Below are 20,141 nucleotides of genomic sequence, written 5' to 3' on the forward strand. Positions count from 1 at the left end.
AGTGTCTACAAATCCTTATTCAGAGTTGCTTTATATGTTCAAACTGCAGTACCATTTGCTTACCACTAAGGGTCGCTGTGCATCCGTCATTCCTTGCAAAGGCGATGTCCGTTTTCTCTCCTCGGACCTGAGGACAGACTCTGCTATGTGCAGGCAGAGTTAACGTAAGCTGTTTTTGTTAAAATAAGGCAAAACAACAAGAACAATAATAATAATAATAATAATAATAATAATACAGCACCTTCACATATGCGTAAAACAGCAGCTCTAGAGATTTTAAACTTTCAACCTTTTATTGTTATGATTAGAATCTTCATCCCCCGATATTGCATTGTTTGACCTGGTGTATTAGAGCTGCGGCAAAGGTTGCATCTGCAACATCTCTGCAGACTGGACTGGGAAACATGATCCAAAGCGCTCATTGTTTGCTGAAGGACTGAAAGATAAGGGGCCCTTGTGTGTGGACGCTGGCATGGGATATAACCTGCAGGTGTGTTTGAAACTGTCCAGAAGCAAACAATTCATAAGATAGTTGTAACTACAGTTGCATCTAAGATCTTCAGGTCGATTGAGATTAAATTATTAAACTGGAATTGTATTGGCCATTTTTTGAACTCTTGAAATGTCAAAAATATTCGGACACACGAGTCACTGATGCGTGAAAAGAAATGGAGATTTAAGTCCTTTACGCAGCTCCATTGATAGAACAACCAGGGAAGCTCCGCTGAGTTTTAACACCTTGCGTGCAGCAGAGAAATCATAACGCTGAGCTCTACTCGGCACTCAGCCGAAAGGGTAGAAGAGTAAGGGGAGGCGGGAGAGTCGGCGGGAGGGCATCGTGGTGAGGGTTGTGTGCGTATTTGGGGAGGGTTGGAGTTTCAGTCAGCCAATGAAGGAAGTCCTGGATCTACGCGACACGTTGAGAGGTTATAAATTGTGAGGCGTACGGTATCGAGGTACATTTAAACTGAGCTGCGAGGGGGCAGGGAGACACGCTCTTACAGCGCAACGAAACAACAACTAAACCAACACCTGGGTCTCTGTCGTGAGGAATTGGTCCTCTTTTCGGAGATGTCCCACGTCCAGTTATCGAGCAGCGCGCTGGAGAGGCTGGTGGCCCGCAGGACCTTCCCTCTCCAGAGGCGCACCGGCGTGTGCCGCAGTCTTTTCGGGCCGGTGGATCACGACGAGCTGAGTCGGGATGTGAAAGCCAAGCTGCGGGAGATTTCCGAGCGGGACCAGCAGAGATGGAACTTTAATTTCGAGGACAACACCCCGCTGGAAGGGGACTACGAGTGGGAAGAGATGCCCGTGGAGAGGACGGCGGCGTTTTATCGGGAATCGGTGCAGAGCGGCAGGACGCGCGTCCCGGCGACGCCCGTAAAGCAGACGCCCTCCTCGGAATCCGTTATGTCGGAGAGCTCCGACGGGGATGTAATGGAGCGCTTAGCGGTACCGGAGAGTGACCGCAGCAGCGTCGTCGGCGGCGACGGGGAAAGCAGCTTCCCGACCCCGGTGGAGGTGAACCAGGAGAACCGGCCGGTCACAGGGATCTCAGGGACTCGCAGACAGGCTCCCTGTGTTCGGCGCAAGAGGTCGTCGACTGCTGCTGATGACAACAACACGCACATCACAGGTAGTTACAGGGGTTTATTAATCTACTAGGAAAAAAAATACCCCCAGAGAAGCCGCTTTAATTTCAGATAAATCTATTTACTGTGACTTATATTATAATTTCTTTCATACAGACTTCTTCGTGAAACGAAAAAAGGCTGCCGACAGACTTCCCAAGCCTCCCATCTCGGTGAAACAAACTTCGCGAAAGAGGATTCGTTGAACGTAAGAAGAACATTAATTTAATTCTCCAAATTATTAATAGCAATTACGCCTTTATTTTTTTCTTCTTCGTCTACAAATTGTAACAGTGTAGCACATAGCTAGTCATTTGTGATAAATACTGTAATAATGTGGTTGCAAGTGATTGAGCCAGACAGCGTTATCTCGGCTGGCTGAGTGGACGTGGGGGATGGGGAGGAAGAGAGCTGGTGGTGAAATCACAGGAGCAGCTATAGTGATAGTAGTAGCTGTAGTAACACCAGCGAGCTGGGAGGGGGGGGGGATGCGTACGTCACAATGTGGCGGGAAAACGCTGCGCTAAGAAGGGGTGACGCCTCGCTGCTGCTGTCGTCATTCTTCTTCTTTCCGTGGAAAGCTGACTCGCCGCTTTTCTTGTCAAAGAAATGCTTTTTATTTCGTCGAAAAACTGAACCATATCTCTTTATTTCCTCCTTAGGTGGCGTTTTTTTTCTTCTTCTTCTTTTACACTTTTTTTTTTTTTGGTTGCACTACTTCCCTGCGCGTTTTTGAGGATTCCTACGGACCGAGAGCCGCTTTTAAGGCCGCCGGAGGAGGGGAAGAAGAGAAACGGGGACAAAGAAGAGGGGAGTCCCGCTATTCCGCCGGCTCGAACCTCGGTGAATCCCCGGCGGAACGAAGCCTCGACGCCGCCCGCAGCTCCTCTCAGGACTGAACGGTTTGGGAACTCAAAGGGGCGAGTGGGTGGAAGAAGGGAAAAAAAAAAAAAAAAACCCTAAAAGGAGAAGAAAGAAAAGGAAAATAAAAGATTAAGCTTGGATGACTTCTATCCAGTACAAATGTAGCATTCATTGTTGCTTTTGCATACAGCCACTCGACAGTGTTAAATGTTTTAACATCTGTGCAATCCTAGAGAAAAAAAAATCTTCTACACTGGCCAAAAGTGTACAGCTTTATAGAGAGAGTAGCATTTGTTTAATTCTAGTCTTTGTGTTTTTTTCCCCTGTAAATGTATATATGTTAAGTTTATTCTAACTTATAAGTTATTTATGTTTCTCTTTATTTGTCAAATGCCTTGCTGATTTTAGTCTGTTGCCAATTTTCTATTTTATTTTATTATTTGCTGTTTTTTTAAGACATTGTGGTGTTTTGCAATCTTGTAGCTTCCCAATAGTTGTTAAACCTTAAAAAAAAAACTAAATTTATTTGTGTCTGAGCCGTTATATGGTGTGTGTTTTATTTTTTTCCATACAAGTGCCCTAAGTAATTTTTTTGAAAGGAAAAAAAAAAAAAGAAAAAAAAAGAGGGAAATAAAACATCTTCAAATTAAACCTTTAAGAGCATTTGTGTTTTGTGCCTTGCTGGCTCAGGATCAATTCAGGCTTCCCTGCAGACAAAGCATGTGGTAGTTTGTTGGGAAAAATGCATGTATTTATGTTCTGCTCTGTGTTTCAATATGAAAACTACAGTCTAATTAAATTGAGTAAATCCTATAAATTAATAATGTATTTTCTGAACATGTTGCCGTTTTATACCAATCTAAACCAGTGCATGGTAATGTATTGTCTTTGTCATGAAGTACTTTAATGGTTTGAGATAATTAGCCTTGAAAAATTTCCTAATGTAACTATATTTTCTGAATGCCTGTTCAAAAAATATAGTACTAATAATGTATTAGTACAATTTTTTTAAATAAATTATGAAAGTAAGTGCTCATTTTTCATTTTTTTAAGTCTCTGCAGGGGTTTTTACATGTCCTAAAGGTGTCACCATTTACTGCTTATCTACTTTAAAAATTTACTTTAATCATTTTTCTATGTTCTTGGGTATTTTAATTAATTTTGCCACTAAATAGCTATTAAACGCTAAATTTATAAGTTAATTAGTAGCTATTTTCTGAGGACTTTGTATACATCAACAATACTTAAAGGTTTATAGCCAGAAAACTGTAATGAAACAGCAGACTCTGAAACCCGGTCACTCTAAAATAACTCTTTGGATATTCTTCTTGTATATTTTACATATTTAATTCATAAAACCACATTTCATCATGTGCTCAGAACCAGAACAGGACAAACCCCTGCAGGTACAAATTGATGACACTGCCTGGGTGTGGAAAAAGTCCACACAATCAAAACCGCCAGACAGTTTATGAAGGAGTGAAACGACCAGCATCTCAACCTGAAGAGTGCGTGGAAAGTGCGACCGCTCCGTGTTTTATTGGCTCCTTCGGCTCTCCGTCACCATCACAGATATAGATATCAAATGCCCCCATAGTGACGCAGCCACTTTCTGTCTGCGTGGATCTGCTTCACACGAACCCAAAGACCCTTTGCGGGGGGAAACCCGCATTCAGACGCAGCAACCCCTAATGGCAGCTGCGGGATATAGGCTCAGATTTAAAGGCCCTTTCGCCCCTTGTAAAGAAGCAGCAGCTGCCTTTGGATCCCCGCTTTGTCCGCCGCAAAGACCCACCCACCGCCCCCATCCCCAAACACACACTCGCACACCCATCCAACCCGCACTCGACAAGGCCCTCCAAAGGACCCACTCACACACACACGCACTCTGTTTACCCCGCCGTGGATACACCGGGCGTGGAGGCCACCTGCCAGAAAGTGCAAAAAGAAAACTACTAGTCTTTGTAATGGTGCTCGTCTATTGAAACAAACCATTCAACAGGTCATACTTGCAAGTTTACCCTTAATTGAAAGAAGCCAAACGTGGGGCCCTTGCATGCATGCATCCATCCATTGCTGCATCCATGCATGGTCGCCCGTCAATGCCCACAAAGCGAATACGGGGCTATATTTCATAATTTCTCTCCAGTCCACCCCCACTCCCCACCTGGCCCTCCCATGACTGTATGACACGAATGTTTGGATGGAAACGGAGACTTTTTGATGGTGACTTTGTCAGCCGTAAGCTGTGACGGCGAGCTTGTTCTGATTTCCAACACAAAGCGCTCTCTGGCACCATTCTTTCCTTTTTGTTGCCATATGGCAAATCCATGTAGACATAGCCAAGACCCATTCAGTCCAGCCACAGAATGTCCTGCGTCAGAGAACAAAGGACACTTTGTCTGGCTCCTCCATTGATACCAATGGGCAAAGAAAAAATATTATAATTAATCTATGGCTATATCCAGCTAATTAACGCCCATATGCCTGTGGGGGAGCCCAGGGCGCATTCAGCTCAGTTTTAGATCCCCAATAGTTTACATGTTAAAGACAACAGCTGTTTATGTGTTACTTTAATGAAGTCTCCGCTGTGTCAGAGACTGGACACATTCAGGCGGATTCAGTTCCCCGCACAGCCCCACCCGGCTCCTCCCTTCATGCCCCCTCCATGGTGCTAAACAGGTCATCTTCCCCTATTTGTCCCTGCAGCTGTGTAACTATATAAAATTTGTCCCAGTAAATAGGACCTTTAAGTCGCTCTCGTTTGCTGAGAAGGGTTCGAGTTTGAGCCATTCTGGGAAGGTTCACAGGTTAAGGCCTGAAAAACAACTCGCTAAGCTCTTCTTTAAGCCGAACAGAAATAAATTTGTAGGGCCCGGGCCAGTCTTTCAGGCGACCGGTTGAGACCGTCGTTTGTTTTCGGACTGCTTCACACGCACGGAGCCTCAAGGTTCTAAATTAGCTCCACAAAGGCCCGTCGGACCATTATAACTTCATTCACCGAGCGCATGATGAGAGTATGATGGACATAAAGGAAAGAGATGACAGCGAACATGCAGAGCTCATTAAACATGTCTTCGACAATGGGTCATCATTGTACAAGCAGCTGCTGATGGGGAGAATCAGTCTCATGGGCCCCGCAGGGCCCCCTGTGTGACCTTTGGCTTACATCACAGCATCATCGGCAAAATTATGATCTTTTTATGCACTTATTTAAATAATATCTCCTTCTCTCCTGTAAGAATATACGTTAAGTGGAAAAGGTTTTTCAGAAAAGCAGGAACAGCTGAGTAACACCTTGATTAGGCATTTATATTTGCACAATCAAACACAGGAAGGGTTACGTTTTGATTATTTGAGCTTGGAATAAAAGTGATGCTGTGAAAATCGAGCAGGACAGAAGAGAGTTTTGAGCTTTTGTTTTAAAATTTTGTGATCAAAAACCTATTGGACATATTTGTAAAAAAAAAAAAAAAGTCAAACTTCCCTTCAGATCAATGCATTTTTGTCTGACAAAAATAAAAAAAAGCTGACATAAACATGCTGAAATGCATGTTATTTCGTTTGAACACAGGTGAAAGTACATGCAAAATCAATTGGAGCTGACCGACGGCTTCAAATATTAAAAGCCACGCTGCACGGGACGTTTGAGCGTTCGGGTTTTGTGCAAATGTAGCGACTTAAAAAAAAAAAAGAAAAAAAAAAAGATTTCAGGGACGCGTTTTCCACTCGAAACACGTAATTACCGGGACGGTCTGCAGAAGACTGCAATTAAATATAGAGAGGAGGAAAATTGGCCAGAGAAGGGGTAAGGAGCTGGGGTGTATGTGTGTGTGTGCGTGCATGTGTGTGTGTGAGAATTAGCATTTTCCATGACCATCTGGCATCGGCGCAGGCGACTGGGAACAAAGGAGAGCTGGATGGAGAGGAGAGGCGAGTGTGCCATCGCATTGACCTGCAAATGAGGCTTTGTCACCGAGTTAAAGCTCCCTGACCCCCCTCTTTACCTCTTCCAGCTCTTAAAAAAATAACTAAAAAAAAAAAATCCACATTTAATTTTGAGTATTTGAGTGGCGCACGGGAACCTGAATAACGCACGCCTGGCTGTGCTTTGGGGCTCCAGGCCGAAACAGGTGGAGAAAGAGGGACTTGTAAAGTTCAAGCGACGCACTGCGGGTTATTCAGGGCTAAATATGCTTTAAAGTTTAGACGTAGAACCGAGTTCAACGATTAAACAGGTGTGCAGCTGTAAGAAACAGAGAGGAAAAATCAGAAATTAGTCGAGTTAAATGAGTTTCTATGGAGCAAACCAAGGATTTGTTGTGTTGCACGCTGCAGGGGAACCTGAAGAAGAAAAGTCTACTTAACATCTGCAAGACTTATTTGATGCTTGTTCAAGCAGATACTTATTTATTAAAACTGCAAAGTAAGGACTAAACAGTGCAATTAATTCAGACTATTGGATGACATTCCAAAATAATCCCAAAATAATCCTTATTTAATCCTGCTGGAAGTTTACATCCTCCTACGTGAGTGTGTGAGCATTGTGCATGTGTGTGTGTGTGTGTGTGTGTTTTGGTGGTGGTGGGGGTTCATCAGCTTGTTGGACACCTGTCTCCTTGTGAATGTGAATGAATAGAGTTTGCAAAGAAGCAAGAGACGATATATTTGCATGCTCATCAAAAATAATGACTCAAACAAATCATGAAATTGAGGAATTATGTACGGAACCACAGGCTTACCTCTCTTATAAACATCTAATTACAATAACAGGTTTTGTGCATGAAAACAGAAAAACAGCAGCCATTAGACAGTTCACTAAATGCACAAAGAAAAGCAAAGTCGTCCACCGGCAACATTTAGCTCAAAATCCTGGAATATTTTTAATTCATCTCAGAGGGAAATGATCTTGTACACCATTACCTTGGTGTACGGTACGAATGAACGCAAATTAGTCCAAATAGAGCAATCGACCGTGTGTGCAAAGTTTAACATTTTCCCACAATGAGGGGAATTACTGCAGAGAATCTGCAGGTCAAGTTACTTCTAGTTCGGCCACCAGATGCAGACGTGAGGCCAGTGTTTTCTCTTTTCTTTCCTCTCTCCCTCTCTCTCTTTGGCTTTTTTTCCTCTCTTTACATCCACTCAGTATTCATGCCTGTGGATAACAAAGAGCATGGCTCAATCCACGCAGGAGGCGGTGTGACAGGGAACTCGTGGCAGCTTTTCAAATATCTTCTTTCTGCATCTCTGACCCCTCCCTGTTTCGCCCCCCTCCCGCACCCCGCATCTCGACTTTGGTCTTGGTTGGAGTAGGAAGGAGGTAAAGAAAGGAAGGAGGGGGGGTGAATCAAGCTGCCGCTTCGATCTCTAAATCGCTTTGCGCTCCCCACGCATCAAGGGGATCAGATTTAATTTTGCACAGGGAGAAAGAAAGAAAAAAAAAACCTGAGATCGTTTAGAGATGTTTTACAAAGTTTGGTCGAGGTGATGAAGCGAGTGGCGACACTGTGGGGTTTAGAGACGGGCCTACTTTAATAAAACAAAACTTTTACTAGTAAAATTGGTGCAAGAATTTGAATGCATTTATTTTGGATCAATTTTATTAAATATATAGTAGCAGAAATTATTTGCGTTCCCAATCTCTTTATAAAAGTACTAAGATCATTATGATTACTTCATTTGGTTTGTGAACTGATAAGTCTGGCTGCTGCTACTTAAACTTTGTTTTTCTGTAAAGATTTTATGAATCAAACCATTTCATAAACAACAGGGTATTTAAATGTTCAAAACTACAGTATCATCTTCCTTAATACACATTCAAAACCTACAGGCTCAGATTACTCAATAACAAAACCACTTAATTAATAAAGTGCAGTTTTACCCTATTTTACAGAGCACTAGAATCATATTAAACAAGCATCTTCACTGTTTCTTTCATCCATTTCCTCATGCCCCCAAAATAGAAATAAACAAAAACTGAATCTAAAGCGTATAACTACCTTGAAGAAATAATAAAACTTTTGACTTAAACTGTTCAAAAGTTTTTGAATTGTAATAATGTGAAACTTTTAAATTTACTCTAACAACGTGGCATGTAAATCTTTCTTTGAACATTTGACATCACTACCCGTTCTTTATGTCTCACTCAGGGTTAAGAAGAACAACTAGCTCTTCTAGCTAGCTAGAAATCATTAACATTGTTGCTCAATGGCTAAAAGCTAGACACAAACGTTTTAAATCTTCTCCCAATTTGGTATGCAAACGTTTCTCCTGACAACCACACATAAGATTCACTTAAAACGGCATGACTAAGAAGCTCAATTTGCTAGCAGGTTTGACTTTTTAGTATTAGCGGTGTTGCTAAACTTAAGCTGGATAAACAACTACATTCCTCAAAATCTTTCACAGTCATCATAAAACATTTCTTTATTCTTTGTTTAGTTAAAATAGAACACATTTTGATAAATTAGCCTAAACACAATTTGGTGTGAGCCACACACGACCAGAGGACAGCTAATAGCTGACCAAACCAATATTAGTTGCCATTGTTGAATTTCTAAATTAATAACTTAAATAACTTTAATGCCTAATGCTTCATAGGCAAGATAATTCTTTTTTTATAATACATATAAAAATCAACCTATCAGTAGCCTGTAGCATTTACCTGCCAGAGTTATGAAATTAATCCAGGATCAATATCTCGGGATGAGAAACTCTCAGTGTCTTGTTACAATGAGATACAGAACTCATCAAGATGAGAAAGTTTCTCATTATAACGAGATACTAAAATAAGTCCCTATGACAGACTGCCACTTCTTAAAAATGCTCCTCTGACTTTCCGTCTTTTTACTCTCCTAGTTCTTAGATGACGCTCAGAAATGCCATGGCGTGTTGCCGTTTTACTTTTACAACCCTTCTTGTTTAAACAAGAACTTATTTTGGTTTTAACTTCATATAAATCTCATTACAAGATAAGACACCTAAAGTTATTCCCTGTGGGAGTTGAACACTTCAGTGTGTCTTAATATGAAGCAATATTTATTTTTACCCCTAATTTTGTAGTATATTCAAATTCTCAAAATTTTAATACAGCATACTGGTTTCTAAATATTACAATAAATAATTATTAAATTCTTATAATTCTAGCCACTTCTTTTGGTAACAAATTCTAACAAAATGGTTTGAATATAAATGAAAATGTTGGTTTATTTAACCGTTAGCTCGATTCATTGTGTCCAGCGCTAAGGGATAATGTATGTTAGTCAGAACGACGTCACGTTTGTGGTTAAGAAATTTAATTTGTGTCTGCCTGTAGTTGGATTAGTAAAGTCAGTCTTGAAGAAAAACTTGCTAACTTTAGGCAATTGTTGCCAACGAGCAACACATTTTTCAGGGAACATTTTTAAACTTATTAAACTGACACAGATCCTTAGAGTCATTTTTACAAGCTAATACAAACTAAATGTTTCTAACTTTTAATTTAAACATTCAGATCATCCGCAAAATCTCTCATTTGTTTTATGATTATTATTATTTTACCCAGTGGACAAACCAGATCAAACAAAATGATCTTAATGATAACTTAGCATTTAACAAAATATGTTGATTTCTTTTTATAATTTAGTAATAAAATGTTTTTCAGTTTTTGATTAATTTTTGATGTCAATGTGGATGTTTTCAGTTTTTCTGAAACTACGGAAACACTGCAAAATACAGCAGATACGTGTTTACAGCGTAAAGTAACTTAAAATGACATTACGCTTCTGAAACTGTTTGGTAAAAGTATTGTCATCTATGTTTGAGCAGTTGAAAAAAAGGTTTAATATTAAATGAGGATTTAACTGATTTAAGTGAATCAGTTCAGCATCAGCAATTTTTCCCCCCAAAAATAAATTAAATTTGACATTTTTCTCTTCTTTCAAGTTTTTCCCCATATACATCATAATAACACGGACTACAATAAGAACGCTTTCATTTCCCTTGTTATTAAGCCAAAATAACATTTGGCAGCCCGCTGACTTAAAGTGAAACATTTCTAAGTACTGCCAATCAAGAGATTTCCATTCTCTTGGAGCCGCTCTTATTTTCACCCCCTCCCAAAAAGGTGACAAGGTCAACACCGCCTGGCGCCAAAAAGGAGAAGACCTCCATTATCTTCATTCCTCAGGGGCAAGCCCCCGAAATATCCAGAAGCGGCGCAGATATTCATAGCGGTTCTGTTCGTGTGACTTCATGGAAGTTGCTTTTTGTAATGGGGCTTCCCGGCAGACTCGCGCCTCTTTGTTCCGTCGAGCTGGAAAACGTAACTTTTTTTTTTGTTGAGGGAAAAGCAGGTGTAACTAATAACATTACCAACGGCTCATTCATTTCCCCTGTAGAGTCTCGCTGTAAGCCATGACAGAGATTCAGCTGGCACAATGCAACACCGGCTCTCCTGCCAGACACACTGTTAATGATATTAGCTACGTCTCTGTCATATTAGCTTAATGCTGGGCTTTAGATACAGGATGCGACAGGAAGTCTAATTGTCCATCCACACCTGGCAAACCATTTATATAACAAAACAGAAAAAATAAAGTTTGCATAAATGGATGTTTTAAATTTGAAATCAGACTTAATTGGTAGACTTTGGGGATTTCTGAGCTCACAGCCATGTGAGCGTCACACTTTTTCCTTTAGACTGGACCTAAAAAATCCAACCTGACCCAGCTGAGGCCATAGACGTTGTGTCTGAGCCCAATCCGACATGACTATTTAACTTTATTAATAAGCCCAAAGTAAACCTGACATATGATTTCAAATAAAATTTTACTGCTTTTGTATCACAATTTGAGTAAACAGTGGAACTTCTCAAGTTTTAGCCTTTTTTTAACATCTTCCAGCTCAATTTTGTCGCTTGTGGAAACGGCAGGGTGAGTCAGGTGAAAATCATCTGGGATGTGTGATTGATAGGAGCGGAGCAGGGTGGGGCTGAATGCGGTGTGTCTATTGTGCTGCACTGTTTACAGTCTAATGACCTTCTCTCTCTACTTTATTTCTTTCCTCAACAGGGTAAGATGCCAACTCCTTTATAAAGATTAACTCAACTCTATGTTGTGCCACTTTACGTGGTGTATGCATTGTAGGTTCCTCAAATGTGTCACAGAAGCCTGAGCTCAACCAAAACCAATCAGAAATTCATAAATCTAAAGTCAAGTTCGCTTCTGACCAAGACATCAACCCTGATGATACAAGCAGGGAGTAGATTGAGTGTTTTAAGATGAATACCTGAATCTATCTGAGAATCTGTGGCAACATTGAGAAATCACTGTTCATAGATTCAGCCTGTCTAACCTTGGCCTACTCTGCAAGGAATTATGAGAAAAACATCAGTTTCCAGATGTGTAAAAGAAACCGATGTCCTTTGTATTTCCCAAAGGACGAAAAGCGGTAATTGCATCAGTAGGCTCTACAAAATATTGACCATTTGAAACAATGTATAGGTTGCCTTGTTTATATAGTTTGCCTTTGAATTCATAGTTATGCGCTACATACAATCCTCCAAATATCTTGTGGTTGTGGCATGACAAATTACACATTGAGTGGCTACTGAAGGCGTTGCAGAGGCTGACGGAAGATGATTTAGTGTTGACTATGGTCTGCGATCGATGAGGTTCCAGGTTCAGACCAGCACAATGAGAAACACCTATAGCGGTTTCACACATACTGTAGCTATCCAAAACTGCAGCGAGAGCTGCAGCTTCACCACCGGAGGAACATATGCGGCTCCCCAGGAAGAGGTCTGTCCCATTGTGGCCGTGCAATTGTTCATAGAGAAGAGCGGAGGAGATGCAGATAGTGCGATGACACGATGAGAAATGAGATCTAACTCCGACCCAGCGCCAGTCCTGACAGCCCGAGTCCTCCGCCACCATTCTTCCACCCTCCCTCCTTTTGTTCGGATCCTTTTCAGCTCCTCCGCTGCAAACCTGTTCCCCTTCGCGTCAATTCTTCCGCCGGACGAGAGTCTTCTGGAGAGCGGCTGCTATCTCCGCTTTATCCATCCATCCATCCATCTCGGTGACGCCTCTGCGTCCCCGCCGCTCTCCTCCATTGGCAGGAAAGTTTTTCTTCTCCCTCAATCGTCTTGGCTCATAAAACTTGAGGGAGGAGGGCCAGCAGGCCGAGCTTTCAGGGCTGGCTACACCGCTATGTGTGCACTGACTCGGACTAATGCTATTCATGCCTCGCACTTGCTCTCCTGGTCGGGATGAAAAGGGCCGGCCAAGGCAGCCTCCACAAAGAGGCATCATTCATCAGACCGCAGCCAGGCGAGGCCGATTTTGGAGTCATCCTTCTTGCAATCGGAAGCACCGAGGTCCTTCAACTGGACTGTCTTCCAGAAAGCTGTGCGGGTCGGTGATGGGGTCCTGGACTTTACAACATCAGATCTTTCATGACGGGACGTGATGGCAATATAGATTTATAACCGTACTCCAAGGTCATCAGGCAACTATTAATCTTCACCTTTCTGTGGCTTCTCTTTTGAAAACCTGCTGGCAGTCTACAACATTACCCAGAATGCCTCAGGGTCTCGTCAGCTCTTCCTAATTTGTGGCTGCGGTCCGGGGGGTTAAATTCGCTCACTGTTGGCTGCTTGACCCGGCGGATTAGCAACATCTTTCATTTTTTTCACGCGGGGCAGTGCCAGTGGGCCGATTCACAGAGGGCAATTACACAGCAGGGAAAAGCCCGCTCAGGCACGTACTGGCGCTAATTCCTGCAGAAGCATTCGCACGTGTGCGTGCACACTCAAAACACGCTTGTAAAAGTTTATGGAAGGATATCGGAGTAGAGGAGTTGTTGGATGAGAACGGTGAAGAAATAGAGACATTACTATTCTCTGTCAGATGTGACTAATACGAGTCAGAGGGTTCGTTTTCAAGACTGCTAGCATTGCAGTTGAGATTACATAAAAAGAGACTTTTGAAGAGACACAGAAGATTTGATTCTCTGAGATGAAAAGTTACATAATTATTAATTGTCTTATTTAAGTTTAGTTTGGAAAGTGTTATTTCGCCAGGCAAAATGAAAAAAAAAGTTACTTTTGTGAAAAGAACTTAAAGTTTGTTTTTACAAACTTAAAGTGAAAACATGAATTGAATTCAGATGTTAAAATACTCTAGAAAACATAATCTACTTGAAACTACATTTTTCTGTTTTTAGTTAGCTACAATATTATTTCTAGCTAAAGCTCTCTTTTAGCACTCTATTTTTACTATTATTGTTTTCCTCACATTCAGAAGTTTATCCTTTGAGCTGAGTTGCATAAATTGAATGAATTGGATCAACTCTTTTAGATATCCATCCACATCCTTCTAGCAGTACTTTGCTGGAAGTTTAACCCTTCTGATAAAACTAACAGGCATTAAAGCAGCAGTATGTGACTTTTAAAAGAAAATGTTTTTTTTTAAATATTCTGTAAAACTACCTTTATGTTGTGACAGTATGGTATGAGAAAGATAATCTGTGGAAAAAAATTCTAGTTAGTCTGCCTTCTCCCTGCAGACCTCCTGTCATCTTAAATATGGCACTCTGCCAGAAACATCCAATCAGAGCAAGGAGGAGGGTCTTAGCGCTGTCAATCACTCTTGTCCCCTTGCTTTCTGCTAAACTACAGCTTCTCCCTGTCAGCAGAGGCTGTCATAAATGCTCAGGCTAGTTAGCATAGCCATCAATGGCGACGGAGAAACAATTTTCCTGGACTAGTAAGTTGTTTGTCTACCATTAGCACATTTAGCATTGCATACACATTGATTGATTGACAGCGCTAAGACTCTCTTCTCGGCACTGATTGGTTGTTTTTGACCAGCTGCATTTATGCAGATGACAGTAGTAGGTCAGGAGGAAATGGAGGACCTCAATTTTTTTCACAGATTATCATCAGTCTCATACTGTCATGACATGGTGACAGTTTTAATAAAAACGTAAGAAAACGCATTTTTGTAAAAGTTACATACTGCAGCTTTAACTGTGAACACAAAAACATTCACAACATTATTTTATTATTGGCAGGGCTAAATGTGGTGCAACTTGCCAGAAGTGCAATCAAAAATGTAGCTGTTGGACTAACAATAATAACAATAATAATACTAATAAAACAAATCCATTAACACGGTTAATGAATCTTCCATCTGCACACACAATTGCATTTGAACAATGTTGTTTTTGTGCTTAAGTGAAGAATCAAGAGTCAGACCACCACACGCAGACACGCTGTAGGTCAAGCACAGAGCAGACCTGGCAGAGCGACACCGCGGGCAACAATGCGCACAAAGGCCTGAACGATGGGAACGGGAGAAACTGGCAGACCTAACGAGGTGTCCTGCCATCTTCTCCTGCTCTTTCCCTCCTGCTCAACAACAACAGATGCTGTGTCCCATGAAGGCGCCGTCAGCTGCACGAGGATGGGCTGAAACGTGTCCACAATGACGGGGAACAAAAAAAGGCATTCCCAAAAGTTAGCATCCCTGGTTAACAATACCGACTTAGGAGGAGGTGGAGGAGGTGAGAGCTCTCTCTCCAGGAACGGCTCCGACCCCTCCCTTTTTACTACCATGCTACGCCCGTGCATGCACGCACTTGTCAGCTGCAGGCCAGCCGCTGTCTGAGTCCAGATGGTGGCAAAACGCGTAACTCACTTATCTGTCTTTGGCCTCTAAAGGAATGCTTAAAGGCCTCTCCAATTCCCAGCGGACGTCACCGAAAAGGAGACGCAGGGAGAGGAAGGCCATCTGCTCCCAGATACCACGGACGCCTCCCATTCCTGTCCGTCCCCAAAGAAAAAAAAAAACTAAATCCGCCCCCTCACCAAACCCGCCTCCGACCTCAGAGAGATCTGTGATTCCTGCTCTCATCCCAGAAAGATTACGCTTGAAGTGTCACCCAGGGCAATTAAAGCACCGCCGACTGCAAGTGTGCAACGTGGCTAATGATATTCGGAAATACAAACATAAATCGATGTGACGGATAATTTACTGCAAGCAAGAGTTGCCCTCTGCATTCCCAAACTTACAAAGAGAAGTCTGAAATGATGGCAACCACCACAATTTTCACACTGAGCAAGCACCATAACATAAACAGAACCTAAATGTTTTTGCTGGTTTGTGCAGCAAAAATGTTCCTTTGTGCCACTATCATTTGAAATATAGTAATAAATGTTTCCAGAGGTCATTAAAGGTCAACCAGCCTTCCTCTTACGTTCACTAAAAGTCAAACAAAGTTTGAGTCAATCAACTGTGCAGCAAACATTTCAGCTCCACAAACTAGAACAAAAAACAAAAGTATACAAACTGTGTTTGATTTCGTTAATGTTGGGGTCAGGTTGACCTTTGATGACCTCTGGAAACTTTATTTTTTTTAAATCTTTAAAATGATAGTGGTACAAATGCTGCACAAACCAGCACAAAACTAGAACTTTAAATTGACACCGTATTTTGTTTGATTTTGTAAGTGTAGAGGTACTGGTTGACATTAGCTTAGCTTCTTCTAGCTTACAATAAAAATACTGAAGGCTAATGTTTCAGCTACAAGCTAAGTGATAGCTTACAGCATTTCTTAAAGCTTTTGTTAACACAAATAAAAGAGTTAAAAACTTCTCTGTGGAGAATTATATATACAATAACTGTAATGTGTTTTTCTTGTGAGCTATAATATTCTACTTTATTGAATTTGACTATTAATAGCAGTGGAAGTGTTTACCTGTATTTAATCCTGACCACTTTTGACTCCATCTTTGACTCTGTGTTCAGTTTTTAAAGGTTGTCCAAGTTTTTTGATCCCAGTCTGAAAAATGACCCCTTCAAATGCAGTAAATTAGAATATAATTTTTGTAAATATTGTGTACCCGTTCCAGATAAAACTCTTTAATGCCTTTGACACCAGGACTCTACTCGGGCCTCCATCCTGTGGCCTTCACAAAACGCATCCAGGCCCCGGCAGCTCCCCATGAAGCCAGCAACAAAACCTTCGCACAAAGTGGCACTAGCCAAACGGAGAGCCAATAAGCCAAGGAGAGGGGGGCGGGGGCGGCTCGCTCAAGTGCTCGTTTGTGTGCAGGCGATAGAGTGCGTGTGTGTGTTGATAAAGCGCGCCCATCCAGACGGGGACGCGGTGTGTGTGGGTTTTTTGCCGAGTGAATGGCGATTGTGTACATTTAAAAAAGACGGGGTGTCGCCCTTGCGTGACAGTGGATGTCAAAGTCTGGTGTGAGCGGCAAAGTGTGTGTCTGTGTGCGCCGCGGCGGGTGAAAAGGAAGCGTCAGTCGGTCGAAGTATGCCCCCATGTGATGGATGGGAGAAATAAAAGCTGGGCTCATGAGGAAAAAATGTGTCTGTATGATCTAATAGAGATTCTTTCCATCGCTGTGCTGATCTTACTTGACTTTCCTGAAGTAATTCCTTACCTCTGTTACTGTTCAATACCACAATTACATCCGCTGGCATTTCTTTTGGTTTAACTTCTGCTGCAAGTGGAAATGTGTTAAATATGATCATGAGGGTCTTTCCCCACCTGCTGAAAAGCTGCTGCTGAGTTTCACTTTTGCTTAAGCTTTCAACATCCAAACTGGGCCACACAAACAACGAAATATAAGAAAATTTCAACTTGAGCTTCAAAGAAAATGAAAATTGTAGGTACATTTGACAGTTTTTGGGCTCTCTATATGTGATTTCTGTAGCAAGCTGCACACACATCATTAAAGGTGCATTTTGTAGTTTTTAACAAATGTTAAATTGCCCTGAAACAAGACTTTTGTTACACTTAGAGGATATGTACGCTTTACTATTACTATTACTATTTTGTACTTAAAGTTGCCAGTAAAAGTATTCAGCGTTACTATCATAAGTTTAATTGTAACTTATTTGGAATTTTTCTGATAGACCAACACAAAGCGGTGTTTAATTGAAAAGGGAAGATAAAAATATTCTAATACTTTGAAGTTTATTACATATTAGGATCTGAAAAGTCTGTTTCGCAGAGCCACATGTCACTGCAGTTACAGCTGTATGTCTGACAGGGTGAGTCTTAATCTGCTTTTCACATATCGACACCGATTTTTCATCCATTCTTTGAAAAATAACTCAAGCTCAGTCAGGCTGGATGGAAATTTGAACATTTTTTCTAATTTTGCCATTGAGTCTCTACAGGATTTTGGCCTCTTAACTTTGACTAGGCCATCCCTTACACATACTTTGATCAGAACAATTTCTCTCTACCTTCAGCTGTATGTTTAGAGTATTTTGTCCTGTTTTTATTCATGGATATCAGATCCAAATGCCCTAAAAAAACAAGAACAAATGTATGCCACTTTTTCTGCCAACTTCACAATTACGACTATGTGTTACATTTTGAAGGTAACATACCAATAAAATATGTTAATACTGTAATAAAACAAACAAAACAAAAATATTTAAGAAATATGAATACTGAGGTAGAATAAAAATAATTCTTTAGTTTTAATTTAATTATGTAGTTTACATTGTTTATTTAGCCACAAATGACAGAAAAGTGTCACTTTGAGGAACTTTATATACAGAAAGCAGGTCTAGTTCAAATAGGCCAAACAGACCGTCTGAAGTCCCACAAAAAATGTTTGAGAATTATCAGAGCTAAAGTACTTTAACCAGATGATCAAATATATTGTCAAAACTTTTTTTTTTTCCAGGTGAGGAAGTAGTTTGTCAACAACAGCCTTACTGTTAGGATATCAGCCTTACAGGAAATGACCTCTTGTTTAAGTCTAACGTATAAAAATACAATCTAGTAAAAGTTAATATGAATCTTCTAATTTTTAATGTACTTTAACGTTATCCCATCATCAGTCCAAACTAAATTTCTGGTTGGGATTTGATCTGAACGTGACGAGTTTATAATTTGACCAACTCAAAGTTAGCAAACCACAACAACTGACTGTCGTCACATTACAAATGGTTACAAAGCCCCATTACCAAGAGGGGAACACACAACAAGCAGACACAAATGGAAAGCACCCCCCCCCTCCACACACACACACATTTGTGTTGCTATCTTTGTGGGGACTTTCCATTGACTTCCATTCATTTCTACAGCCTAAACCTTACCTTTACCCTTTTCTTAACCCTAACCATCACATACCTAACCCTAACCTTAACCAAAACTCAATTCATACCTTAGCCCTAACTCTGACCCCTGACCCAAAAACAGGGTTTCCCCTTGTGGGGACCAGGCTCCGGTCCCCACAAGGAGCAATTGGTCTCCACAACGTAGTATATGTCAGGAAAATCGTCCCCACAAGGTATTACAAACAAACGCGCGCGCGCACACACACACACACACACACACGCACATGCACAGTGATCACAACTTGTGTGGCTCATGACCACACAGAGAAAGAAAGTGACTGCTTTCACACACAGCTTGAACAGTCACCCAAACCAAAAAGTGTTCACCGGGCTCCTCCACAACACCGGATCACCAAATTAAAGCTCTTTTAAAGTATATAATTAGTCTGGAGTGGACACGGTTCTGGCACCAAACACAGTAATGGAAGCCAGATTAAACCAGATCACAGAACCGCTTTGATTATACGCCTTTCCCACTTTTCCCACTACACTGAACTCAGGTGAGCTGCAGTGTTAGAAGCAGAGGGACAATCCCATAAAAATGTGACAAACCAAAAAATAAATTAAAATAACTAAGTTATGTCTCGTTTCAACTCACAGCCTCTGTATTCTCATCATAAACAAATGGACAATGTTAGGTTGTAACTCAACAAATCACCATGCAAAACCATCCCAACTGTGAAACACAGTGTTGACTGCATCATGCTGTGTGGACTCTGTTCTTCACTCAGGACACGAAAGGCGGTCAAAGATCAACAGAGCTGAATACACGGAGACCCTAAAAGACGATCTCTTCCAGCTTTGAGACGAAGCACCCTGTTGGAGAACACTGATCCTATCGACAGCAATGCATCAGATCAGAGAGTGTTAGAATGGTCTAGTCAAAGGCCAGACAGTTAATGTTCACTGACATCTTACACTTTGTGTCGGTCTACTACACCTTCGAATTCCAGCAGAGTTGGTTAAAAGTTTGTGGTGTAAGATGAGAAAATGATAAAACATTTGAACAAAGTAAATGCTGTACACACGCAAAGTGGAATATTTTTAATATTATATTTGAATAAAACAGGGAATGAAAGGCTTACCATCCTTGTTTTGACTTTCTCACTCACTGTAGACCTATTTATTATTAAAAGGGGCAGTATTGTGTATTTTTCAGGCACATTTTTTTCATTTTATAGCACAGTCAAGTAGCTGGTACTTTCAGTTGTTATTAAAATGCAACATATATAATATATATGACTTAAAAGAAATTTGACTTGGTAATTCATCACCTTGAAATTGGGTCTCTGTCTCTTTAAGAAGCTCCTGCTCTTTTTGAAACTCTGCCTCCAGGAAGTAATCACAACATGGCTCCTCTATTAACCGTTTGACAACGTTTCTACCGACGTTTCACTGAGAACTGGCTTGGATAATGACCTCAGTATGACCTCAAGTATGTTTTCAAATAACATTAGAACATGATGTAAAGCTCAAAAAAGTCAATTTTACATAACACTGCCCC

General features: G+C 41.1%; 1 protein-coding gene across 1 annotated transcript; it reads left to right on the plus strand.

The window, feature by feature from the left end:
• Positions 1-528: 528 nt before the first annotated feature.
• Positions 529-2,588, plus strand: LOC106958705 (cyclin-dependent kinase inhibitor 1C-like). Its single transcript, XM_015050752.1, has 3 exons — positions 529-1,636; positions 1,749-1,839; positions 2,294-2,588. The coding sequence occupies exons 1-2, from the start codon at positions 1,072-1,074 to the stop codon at positions 1,835-1,837; spliced, it is 654 nt and encodes a 217-aa protein (XP_014906238.1). The 5' UTR covers positions 529-1,071; the 3' UTR covers positions 1,838-1,839; positions 2,294-2,588.
• Positions 2,589-20,141: the final 17,553 nt, after the last annotated feature.

The sequence above is a fragment of the Poecilia latipinna genome, unplaced genomic scaffold (assembly GCF_001443285.1).
Source record: "Poecilia latipinna isolate Pla-1442-1.1 unplaced genomic scaffold, P_latipinna-1.0 Scaffold1008, whole genome shotgun sequence".
Taxonomy (NCBI): Eukaryota; Metazoa; Chordata; class Actinopteri; order Cyprinodontiformes; family Poeciliidae; genus Poecilia; species Poecilia latipinna.

Coding starts and splice junctions, on each gene's coding strand:
- LOC106958705 (XM_015050752.1), top strand. CDS start 1,072: ATGTCCCACGTCCAGTTATCGAGCAGCGCGCTGGAGAGGCTGGTGGCC. Junction 1,637..1,748: donor CAACAACACGCACATCACAG/GTAGTTACAGGG, acceptor TCTTTCATACAG/ACTTCTTCGTGAAACGAAAA.